Here is a 12,436-nt window from a genome sequence, read left to right as displayed (position 1 = left end):
TAAAATGGCTGAAAACTTCCCCAACTTGATGAAAGATATAAATCTACACAACCAAGGAGCTCAATGAAATCCAAATATAATAAACTCAAAGACATCCACAATTAAACACATTATAATCAAACCATTGAAAGATAAAGACAGAATCTTGAAAACAGCCACAGAAACAACTTATCACATAACAGAATTTTCATTAAGATTAATAATCCTAATCAGAAACTACAGAGGCCAAAAAGAGCAGACATTTATAATATTCAGGAAAAAAAAAGTCAACCAATAATTTTCTATCTGGCAACATTATCTTTTAAAAATGAAGGAGAAATTTTTAAAATCCTAAATAAACAAAAGCAAAAAGAGTTCATCACTAGTCAGACCTGACTCATAAGAAATGCTAAGAGACAGCCCTTTAGGCTGAAATAAGAAAGTAGAAAGTAACTCAAAGCCATATGAAGACATAAAGAATTCCAATGAAGCTAACTATGTAGGTAAACATAAAAGTCAGTATTATTGTATGTTGAGTTCGTGACTCCTGTGTTTGCTTCCTATATAATTAAAACTTATAAATGCATAAAATGCTTATAAATCTATATTAATGGGCACAGAATGCATAAAGATGTCATTTGCAAAAATAACAAAGATGAGGGAGGTGTGGGCTGTACGATTTTGTATGCTACTGAAGCAAAGTTAGTATCACTTCAAACTAGATTGTTATAAGATTAGGATGTTCACTGTAATCCACATATAATCACTAAGAAAATAAGTAAACAGTATGCACAGAAAATAATTTGAGGGAATAAAAAAGGTACATCAAAAAAAATCAATTGGAGGGGCGTGGAAAAAAAAACAAAGAAGGGCACAATGGAGAAACTGAGGAACATAAAAAGATAACACAAATAGAAAACAAGTAACAACAGAAGTCCTTTCCTATCAGTAATCACTGTAAGTGTAAATGGATTAAATTCACCAACTATGTGATATAAATCCTTACAATGGAAAATTATTTGGCAGTAAAAAACAATGACATACATGAATGAAGTACCTAAAAACATTACATTAAATGAAAGAGGCCAGACATAAAAGACTACATATTGTATGATTCTACTTATATGAAATGTCCAGAATAGGCACATGTATTTCAGTGGCAAGCAGATTAGTGGCTGCTAGAGGCAGGGAAAATACAGAATGAATGCTAAAAGGTAAGGGTTTTCTTTTGAGAGTGATGAAAATGCTCTATAATTAGACTGTAGTGATGGATGTACAACTGTGAATATACTGAAAACCACTGAATGATACACCTTAAATGTGTGAACTGTATGATATGCACATTATATCTCAAAAAAGCTGTTTTAATAATTTTTTTTTAATGTGGTGGATGGACCAGTGCTTTTGGCATGGTCTAAGAGCTGGTTAAGTATGCGTAATCTCAGGCCCCACCCTACACCTGCCAAAACAGAGCCCAGCTGATTCCTAGGCACATTAGAAGTCGGAATGCATTGCTCTAGGGCAACTCTGTGTCACAGTGACAAAACAGGCCTGAAAAAATCAAGCGGCTTGCCTAGGCTCACATGGTCAATTCATTTCATGAGCAGACACATATCATTCTTTGAATCACAGTTGTTTGCAAGCTGGTGTCTGCCAATGGAGAGGGCACAAACTGTCTTTTTCACTTCTAAGCCCTGAAGCCTGATACAATGTGCTGTACATGGTTTTCAAATATGTGCTAAATGGCGAAAATGGTTTCATAACAGACTGATTTCCTAAGAAATGGATTACAATTGCCTAAATTAGCTTCATTACCAACATAAGTAAATTTAAAATATCACTACATGCTTACATTTTATCAAATATTTGAAAACATTCTTTTTTGAAAAAGCATACCAAACCAAATCAGAATTGTAACCTGGGTTTTACCAGAGTATTTTTTCATTGAGTAAATGGAACATGTATTTTATTAACTCAGGAAATCAGAATGCTTGACACAGAGTGATTGCTCCAGTAATGGATTTACCCAACGTGGAGGAAGCTGCTTGTTAGCGGGTCTTAACAACAGACTGGGCAAGAATGTGAGCCTCACAGATAGGAACATAATGGCTACATGGGGTTCCAGTCAAGGAGATTATTTCTGACTCCTTCAGGTGGCAGGTAGCTAAAGTATATCTGTGCTGGCTCAATGATGCCCATTATCTTTGGTTTTTACTTCTCCTTAGAACTAGGGAACAGAAAGGAACAAGCCCTGAAAACACCAGAAACTACTCACTGAGCCAAACTGCTATACTATAACAAAGTACAAGGATTCATGAGATTAAAAAATGGCTCACAATATAATGCCCACTGGCGTGTTCTTAAGTTTGAATTCCTGAGCTTGGCCCCAGTTAGACCCTAACTCCTAATAGAACTAACCTTTCTGCCCAGATTAAAATGGTCTGATAATCCAGTATCATAAAAACAGCTTAATCTTGGCTGCTAGCCCAAGTGGTAATTCTCTGAAAGAAGTCTGATACATTTAGAAAATCATCAGATCAAAAATAGGTTTAAAAAAATGATGGGGGCCAACTATAAGCACATGAACCACAAAGCAAAGTGTCAACGGACTTATTCAGAACTTCAAATGAAAGAAAATCTTGCTATCATTTCAAGCGATGTATTATTCGGCTTAGAAAGTTATAGCTGAGAGAAGTAAAATATTTTCAAAAGACCAAAAAAAAAAAAAAAAAACCCACAACCTTTTTCCATCTGACCCTCACGCTGTTTTTTCTTACAAAGAGTTCTTTATCCAAATATTGATATAGACTTTACCTGGAACAACACCAAAAACACGCTGTGTTTTCACAAAGGCAAAACATACTGTTCAATGATAGACTGGATTAAGAAAATGTGGCACATATACAGCAGGGAATACTATGAAGCCATAAAAAAGGATGAGTTCTTGTCCTTTGTAGGGACATGGATGAAGCTGGAAACCATCATTCTGAGCAAACTATCACAAGGACCCAAAACCAAACACCACATGTTCTCACTCATAGGTGGGAATTGAACAATGAGAACACTTGGACACGGGGTTGGAAACATCACACACCGGGGCCTGTCATGGGGTGGGGGGAGGGGGGAGGGACAGCATTAGGAGATATATCTAATGTAAATGACAAGTTAATGGGTGCAGCACACCAACATGGCACTTGTATACATATGTAACAAACCTGCATGTTGTGCACATGTACCCTAAAACAAAGTATAATAATAAAAAATAAATAAATGAAATAAAAATAAAAATAAAATGTACTGTTATCCAGGCATACATAGTCAATAAGATTGCTTCATCTAAAGTCATTGTCTGACCAATCCATTGGTTATCATCAAGTAATTGGCCAGTGGTGCCTCTTCTCAACACTAAAAGTTAAAATAAAAACCCTCGGGGGGAAAAAAAACAAATAACATGCCCAAAGCTCAATTCCTCTAAGTTTTACTGTCCTAGCTCCATCAGTGCCTCTCAGGCTCCTGCTGGAAAGGCCACTGCCACCAACTATAGTCCTCCCTCTGTAGCAGTGGATTCAACCAATCACAGGCAGAAAATATTCAAAGAAAGTATAATAAAAAAAAACAACAGTAAAAAAAATACGAACTTTTAAAAATATAGTATAATAACTGTTGACATAGCATTTATATTTTATTAGGAGTTATAAGTAATCTAGAGATGAATTAAAGTATACAGAAAAATGTGCAGAGGTTATATATAAATACTACTCAATTGTATGTAAAGGACTTGAGCATCTTTGGATTTTGCTCTCTGTGGATCTACTAGGACCAATCCTCAGTGGATACCAAGGGAAAACTACCTTGGCTCAACCACTGGCTTCTGAAAACCTGACACAGGCAAGGGAAAAACTACACAATTCCTTAAGTTATTAATATTAGTCTTTAAAAAGTATAAACAAAATGGCAGTCTCAACCTGTTACAGTCTTAACTATGTATCCCAAAAAGTCACATGCTATATAGCTCTACAGTCAATGTTATAGTATTTGGAGATGGGGCCCTGGGAAGTAATTAGGGTTAGATGCGGTCATGAGGCTAGTCCTAATGATGCCATTAGTGGCCGTATAAGAGGAAGAGAGAGAAATTGCTGTCTCCGCCACGTGAGGACTCTGCAAGAAGATAGCCATCTCAAGCTAGCAACAGTCCTCACCAGAAACCAAACCCTGCCAGACCTTGACCTTGAACTTCCAGCCTCCGTAACTGTGAAAAATAAATGGCATGGTATTTTGTTAAAGCAACCCAAGCTAAGACACAACCTATGAAGATAAAAGTTGTACCAGATAAAAGTTGTACAACAGTCAAGTCACTGAATGTGCTAACAAGAAGCTGCTAAGGACCCAGGCAAGTTTACAGTCAAACTCTGAAAGCACTAAAATTTATGACAGTTACAAAATGATGACACTAAAGTTGCAACTGTGGCTTTAGGCCTAGTCTGTAAGAGAACTAACTACATAGCAGAAGTTCACAGACTTGCTTTCTCTAAAGTGAAATCTATGTGCTTTGGAAGAAATTAGTGATATCCCAAAGCTGACTAAGGAGTTTTCTGGTTCCTTTAAACCCTAATGACAGTTTATTTCATACAGTAGTATCAAATGACCAGCTAGCCTTACAAAATTATCCAAAGATCACCACAGCCAAACTGAGCCAACAAAACTCCAATAAGCCAATTTACTTTCAAAAAACTAGCAGCTTCTGTGTCCAGAAGAGAAACTGACTTTATCAGCCTATATCCTAAGTCAGTACATTTAAATTTAGATGGATAAAAGACCCCCAACTCTTTAAGGAAAGTTATTTCAATCTGCAGTCAAAGTAGTTGCAAAAGTCTGTTTGGGGTAGCAAGTAACAGGCAAAACAAATATGGCAGAATTAAGGTAGAGAGAATAAAAAATGTTCAACTATATACGTAAAAGTGGATTAACTAGAACAAAATCAACCTAACTACAGTACTGCAGAATAAAACGTGCTGATGAAGTGCTTGCAAAGTTAACAAGTAGGGGGAAAACAATAATAACTAATAAATTACTCCACAAGACATATGCTTATAATTCTTATTAAATTCACAATGTCGGCCAGGAGCGGTGGCTCACGACTATAATCCCAGCACTTTAGGAGGCTGAGGCAGGTGGATCACCTGAGGTCAGGAGTTCAAAACCAGCCTGGCCAACACAGCCAAACCCCGTCTCTACTAAAAATACTAAAAAATTAGCCAGGCGTGGTGGCAGGCACCTGTAATCTCAGCTATTGGGAGCCTGAGGCAGGAGAATTGCTTGAACCCAGGAGATGGAGACTGCAGTGAGCTGAGATCGCACCACTGCACTCCAGCCTGGGCAACAGAGTGAGACTCCATCTCAAAAACAAAAATAAAAAATTCACAATGTTTTCAATATATATTTGCTGAGTAGATAAAATACATACTAATCCATACTGACAGGTTTTCTTTCCTGTTTACATGTGAACTTTGAAATAATTAACTGTCAAGTCAATTAACCCTTAGTTAAATGAAAACCCTAAAATAGTTTAGCAAGCACTAACAGTGTTTTGAAGTTTCTATCATTATATTTCTCAAACCATGCAAATGAGAAACACCATCTTCTAACTATCCCAATGAGAAGTTCTGCTTCTCAACTGGAAGAGAAGCAGCCCAGAATAAAGAATGGCATGAACTCCATGAATTTAAATTAGGGTTTTCTGGGGGAGGGGGAAGAAAACTTATGCCAAGTGACAAGACTACTTAATCTCTGAGGAAGAATAATTCAAGGTATTGTCATCGGCAAAATATTAGGAACTGAAGGAAAGAAGAGTAGAAAAGAATTAACATTAAAAAGACCTCAAAGAGGAGAAAAAGGATAATGAAGTAAAATTAGTAACACTTGCAATATTATCAATTATTCCTAGTCACCCAATTAAAGCAATCCAGTAGCTTTCTAAGGATAAATTTCAAATATTTGGAAAAAAGGCCTCTGCTTAAAGATTAAGCCAAGTTTGTTCTTATTATAGTCTGAAAGGTTTTTCAGGCCTTCTACAGCATCTATGAGAACACTCATACTTTTGGCCATAGTATTTAAAGACTGACTGCTCTGCAGGTGTTAACAAACAGCTTAATTCCAATGGTGGATAAGACCTGCATACTAATGGGTTTTGAAAGCCTGTTAAACTAGGTGCCTATCTCCATTTTCCAGTTCTTCAATCTATTCTACACACTGTAGCCAGATTAAGGATAACATTATTTAGCAACTGCACAGGAGCCTCAAAAGGTAACTCCTAACCAAAAAAATCTGAAGTTAAGCCTAGTATCCAAGGCCTCTGAAATCTGATTCCATCACACGTTTTCTACCCTTACCATGTCCCAACAGAGTTTCATACACTGGAATGTTCATAGTGATTTGAATGGTGTGGCTTCATTGTCTTCCCCATCTTTGTCCAGTACTACTCTTCAATTATCACTGCCAAAGCCATGTGGTCTGAGGCATATTGTGATCTCATTCAAATCAGGTGGAACCTCTCCCTTCTTTAAATGTCTATATCCTATTCTTTGAACTTCTCTTACTCAATTACTGAGTTCTATTTTATGGTGAGTAATTTGTGTACACATAGTATGTTCCCAAGTCACAAGTATTCTATCATATCATCTTTGTATCTCCCACAGTCCCTAATATGCAGGTTTCTATAAAGATCTGCTGATTCACTAAACAAACACCTCAAAAGATGTTACAGTAGAGACAGATACATTTTAAGGAAAAAAAAAAGTTTATATATGTCACATTTTAAAGTAGAATACCAAGTGGTTCAAATCAACTATGTGTTAATTCCTTAAAACTAGTAATGTTTATCCTTTAATCTACATCCACGTATTTTCACTTATTACAATCAGATCCCAAATTTACCTCAAACAAGCGTAAGTCAGCAGGAACTCTATCCCCAACAGAAAGGCAAACTGTATCACCTGGAACCAAGTCTCGGGCAAGTGTATGCTCCAATTTTCCTTCACGCACACTGTAACATGAAATAGAAACAACCATGGTTAAAAAAAAAAAAAATTCATGCAACTTGTCTTAAAAAATTATTTCCAGTAGGCTTGTCTGAGGAAAAGGCAAATATAAGAACCAAGAAAAAGACTGTTTCTAAACACTTAAGATGCCAAGATGACAGAAAATCACTTGAAAAACAAATTATTTGTTCAAATGTAAAATGTGCAAATTGAAGCAACCTTTTGAATCACCTGGGTCTGTTTGATTGTGAATCACTATACCCAGAACAGGGCTTAGCACACACTTGCGCATGGACACGCGCGCGCGCGCGCGCACACACACACACACACACACACACACAGTTAAATACAGCCGGGCGCGGTGGCTCACGCCTGTAATCCCAACACTTTGGGAGGCCGAGGTGGGCAGATCACGAGGTCAGGAGATCGAGACCATCCTGGCTAACATGGTGAAACCTGTCTCTACTAAAAATACAAAAGATAATCTGGGCGTGGTGGCAGGCACCTGTAGTCCCAGCTACTCAGGAGGCTGAGGCAAGAAAATGGCGTGAACCCGGCAGACGGAGCTTGCAGTGAGCCAAGATTGTGCCACTGCACTCCAGCCTGGGTGACAGAGCCAGACTCCGTCTAAAAAAAAAAAAAAAAAAAAAAAAATCTGTTAAATACATCCATGTCTCTAGAATCTCGGATTTTAAAGTTTTCAATGGTACAGTTTTGCTACATTAATGAGACCAGGAACTTTTTGTGTCAGATTAATAGTATCTTCCTTATGTTCAGACAAAGTGGGGATAACAATATGTATGGTACTAGCCACATTCAACTTCTATTTTTAAAGGGGAAGAAATCCATACCAAAAAAAGGATCATACCAATGGCATTCTGGTGGCACAAGTTTACTCAATTCTTCAAGAGATTTTTCTGAACGATATTCCTATTCAAACAAAAAAAAGTAGAATTTAATTTTGCTCCCATGAATATATTCCATTTAGACTTATTAATCTCAATCATTATTTTAAAATTTCCCCCAATTCTCATCTTTTCCTTTACTTGTGCTTATATCCTTACCCAGAAAAGCTTGTCCCTTATTTTAAAATGTTAAATGTAGAGATCAATTTTGATAATTAAATATTCCCAGTTTTACATTTTAATATTCAATGTACAAACCTAAGGTTATTTAGAATAAAAATGAAAACTGACTAGTATGTCCAAAGAGTACATAATTTGAGTCATTAAAAGTTTTAAGTCATTGAGCCTTAAAATTTAGATAATCTTATGTTAAGTGTCTAATGACCACAGAAGTCAAAGATAATTAACTGTAAACAACATCTGCTTTAGGAATTTAAGCCCATGCTAACAGCAATGGTTTACAAAGTAAACCATTAGAACAAACATGGGATAAACAAGGAGTAAGATGTGGCTGGCTCTATACTGACAGACCCAGTTCCCATCAACCTGTGTATCCAAAAAGGAAAATTCTCAGGAGTTCTAACAATGTGATTTCTAGCCTTCTTCCATCCAGATAACAAATAGCTGAGGGTCGGTCAGAAACATCCTTCAACTCACAATACTACTTAGTCCACATTTCCATGAGCAGTCTTGCATCACACATCACTGCTATTTTTGCCTCATGTCTGTAGTAAGCAAAAGAATCTTCTAATCTAAGGTCAAAAGAGGGAGAGGCAAATAGTGGAGGTAGAAGGGTTGGGAATGTTTTGAAATGACTGCAGTGCTAGTACCAGTCAAAATGTCCTATCCATCACAAACTTCAAATAGAAAACACAAGGCTATGTAAGAATAACTTAGAACACAATCAGTCTCTACTTAATCTTAGAGTGACAAATATAAGGAAAATCTACAAATGTAAAAATCATAAGACAACACCCCAAACACATGAAGGATATTAAGGAATTTGGAAGTTTACCCAAAAATTCTGTAATATGCTAGAAAATACCCATCAATCCTAGATCCCAGTAATAAATGACATAGATGCTGCCCAATCTTTACCTATCTCTTCTGGTTTCTTAGCCTCTACTCCCTACAATTATAAAGATACCTCTATATCAAAATGATCATTAAACATACCACCTAAAACCTAATAAATGCCTAAAAGTCATTTTTCAAATTTATTGTAAGGTGACTTCATTACGACTATATAAAACAATTAGCTATTTTTATGGCTGGGAAGAAGTACAGTGGTGTGGGGAATGGGGATTGCAAAGACACACGGAAAAAAGGCAGGACATAAATATAAAAAGGAATATAAAAAGCCCTCTTAAGACACAGGTAATATAGCACAAATAACAAATAATGATAAAGTATTAAGAATTTTTTATACATTTTTGATAAAGAGCTTTTTGATTAAAGCATTATGATAAGTTCAACTGACAGTAAATAGGATCTTTTTGGAGAGGATTTTTACTTGTTTATAGACTATTTTGTTGGTTTCACAGGCATATTTGGTGATGGGTCACATGTGTGTAAGAATCAGACCTAGCAATTTGAAACTAGGCCTTTTATAAAGTTTTCATCCTTTTGTGAGATTTCTATCAAATGTACCTATCATAAACATATTTAATAGTCTCAGCCATAGCATTTAATGTGTATAACAACACTATCTTGTGTAAAATTCCATATTGACTTATGTTAAAATCACAATTTTGTGGTGTTTTTTGAAAGCATGGGCTTTCTAGTGACCAAAGAGAACAAGGTACTAAGGTCTTCCATACATAGTGATACTATTTGCAGGAATCCTTCTGAAGTAGGGCACTCCACATATCTGACACATTCTTAAAGATGCAAGAAGGTCCAGTTAGTGGTCCAGTGGGTCATACCACTCACTTGGCTGAATGAATAGCTGCCTTGAATAATGGTTAGCCTGAAATGACCTATGCTAGACTAACCAGCTCCACCTGACCATTGGCAACATTTGTCTAAGCAAGAAGATTCCCCTAAAAGCGGAACCCTGATAGTCTACTAATGGAGCTCACAAACCTACTGCAAATGATCTGATTCCAACTGGCTTTCTACACTGGGTTACTACAGAACTAATAACAACTAGGTTAGAGATTACCTTAAGAGGCTGGGATAGTGACAAGAAATACCCACGTAATAAATCGTAGATGTAAGAACAACCATAGTTATTCAAAGTATAGGCTTCAGATTCAAAACAGCACGAACTTCAGGCTTATGCAACAATATTACATTTTTCTCTAAGCTAGAATAATTCTATTCTTGTTAACCATGTTCTAGCTAAAAAGGAAATCTGCTGATATTGTGAAACACTGTTCTAAAATCTACAGAAGTTTCAGATATTTAAATAAACATAAAACTAAGCCTACATTTTTATTTGTCTGTACTTATTAATAGAAATCTTGACAGTATCTCCACATTATTCATAGTAATTTTTAAAAGGGGCTACTTTACATATGTTTTATTTACTGTTTGAATTACTTTGATTCAGATCACAACACCCCTTTTGTGGAGGAATGAGAAATTGTTTTAAAGGGAGGGGAGAGGAGGTCATGCCAACAATGAGTAGAACCATTTTAATTCCTCAAAACAGACTCAAATAAAATAAGGTTAAGCGATAAATTCAGCAAAGAAGTGTAGCATTTGGCTAAGGGAATCAGTCACAGAAACCTGTGGAATTTTCTTCAAATGGTACATCATAGATCGACCTTTAATTCTATACTTTTTTGTTTCATCTAGACTTAGCTCTAGTAGGCATTAAAACATAACAGTGTTATGAAACTATAAACTCTGGTCCAATTTTTTAATTGAAAAAATAAAAAAGTTTACTGCTGGATTTTATTTCTATTACTATGCTTTTTGTTTCCATCTGCTTCAGTTATCCTTAACATTATCAAATAAAAAACTAGATTTTCTTCATCTCGCTACCTAAATCAAAGCAGTTCCTTAGTCCCACACCACAAGCTTCCCTGAAGAGTTGTCTGTATCTGAAATTACTTGAAAAACAAAGAATAAGTTGTTCTGATGGGCATTACAACCCCCCAATAACGGAAGGTTCTACCACAAGACACCTTGATTTTTAAGCAATTAACATACCATTTTCATGTTGGCAAAATAGAGTACTTACCTGAACAAAGGCAACTGTAACAACGATAAGTATTGCCTAAACAAAAGAAACAGGCTTTTAAATCAGACATTAACTTGAGAAGTAACTGTTAACTGTATTTTATTTTTCTAACTATCTGCAGTCCCACAATAACAGATTTTAAACACTGAGATCAGCTGGAAAAGAAATCACAACTTTACCTTAAGGCCTGTGGGGAAAGAAGCTAACAGTTTACAGTGGCTTGCCATTACCAGGGCAGCTTCTCTAACTTTTTGATCTCAGGGCCCTTTTATGCTCTCACAAATTGAGGACCAGCTTTTAAGTGGGTTATATATACTGATATTTACCATATTAAATTTTTCAACTAGTCAGTTTTAATTTCTACTCATCAACTCATGTAAAAAATTTTAAACCTCATTACATGCTAACACAAATAACTTTATGAAAAATAAATTTTCCAAAAAAATTGTGAGAAAAATAGCAGTGTTTTAAATTTTTATATTTTAATATATGACTTTCTAGAAAGCTAGTATTCCATTTTACTATAACATATTGTTCAGGCTAAAGTGTATGAAGAAAATCCAGCCCCATACAGATACGGTGGAAAAGGGAGGAGCATTTTTTCTTTTTTTTTTTTTTTTAGGGAGGAGTTTTTTTTTTTTTTTTTTTTTTTTTTGAGACGGAGTCTTGCTCTATTGCCCAGGCTGGTGTGCAGGGGCGCAATCTCAGCTCACTGCAAGCTCCGCCTCCGGGGTTCACGCCATTCTCCTGCCTCAGCCTCCTGAGTAGCTGGGACTACAGGTGCCCACCACCACGCCCAGCTAATTTTTTTTTTGTATTTTTAGTAGAGACGGGGTTTCACCGTGTTAGCCAGGATGGTCTCAATCTCCTGACCTCATGATCCACCCGCCTCAGCCTCCCAAAGTGCTGGGATTACAGGCATGAGCCACCATGCCCAGCCTAGGGAGGAGTATTTTAACAGCTTTTTCAGATGATTGTGGATATTCTTCTTAGCTACTACACCAAAACTCAAGTGCTAGTTACTTAAAGGTAATCTGCAATGTAGAATATAAAACTGTATCAATGCACCTTTCATAATCTATTATATCGAAATCCATTGACCTATCTTGCATTTGAATGGATCTTTTACCATTTCAGATTTTGTAATGTCACGCATTGGTCTTCTGGGAAATATTGGTTCACTTGGTTATTCAAATCTTCCCCAAGATTGCCCAAATCTTCCCCAAGGTTACCACATTTCGTAACAATTTTTTTTTTTTTAAAAAAACACACATTTGTTGAAATCACTACTGATCTAATTGGAATAAAGTCTTAAATACTGGGAT

At 36.2% G+C, this 12,436-nt stretch overlaps 1 protein-coding gene across 17 annotated transcripts in view; it reads right to left on the bottom strand.

Annotated features, from left to right (window-relative positions):
• The window catches only part of ATP2C1 (ATPase secretory pathway Ca2+ transporting 1), a 164,104-nt gene that overhangs the window by 68,027 nt on the left and 83,641 nt on the right, over positions 1–12,436 (bottom strand). For all 17 annotated transcript variants that reach the window (XM_009446464.3, XM_001146246.6, XM_009446471.4 and 14 more), the window contains 3 exons: positions 11,112–11,147; positions 7,885–7,946; positions 6,913–7,021 (listed from right to left, as the gene is read on the bottom strand). In XM_009446464.3, coding sequence (XP_009444739.1) covers positions 6,913–7,021; positions 7,885–7,946; positions 11,112–11,147 — 207 coding nt within the window. The remainder of the gene's footprint in view (positions 1–6,912; positions 7,022–7,884; positions 7,947–11,111; positions 11,148–12,436) is intronic.

This window comes from Pan troglodytes, chromosome 2 (genome assembly GCF_028858775.2).
Source record: "Pan troglodytes isolate AG18354 chromosome 2, NHGRI_mPanTro3-v2.0_pri, whole genome shotgun sequence".
In the NCBI taxonomy this organism is placed as follows: Eukaryota; Metazoa; Chordata; class Mammalia; order Primates; family Hominidae; genus Pan; species Pan troglodytes.
The sequence above is the reverse complement of the archived record's forward strand: the minus strand, read 5'-3'. Positions and strand labels throughout refer to the sequence as shown.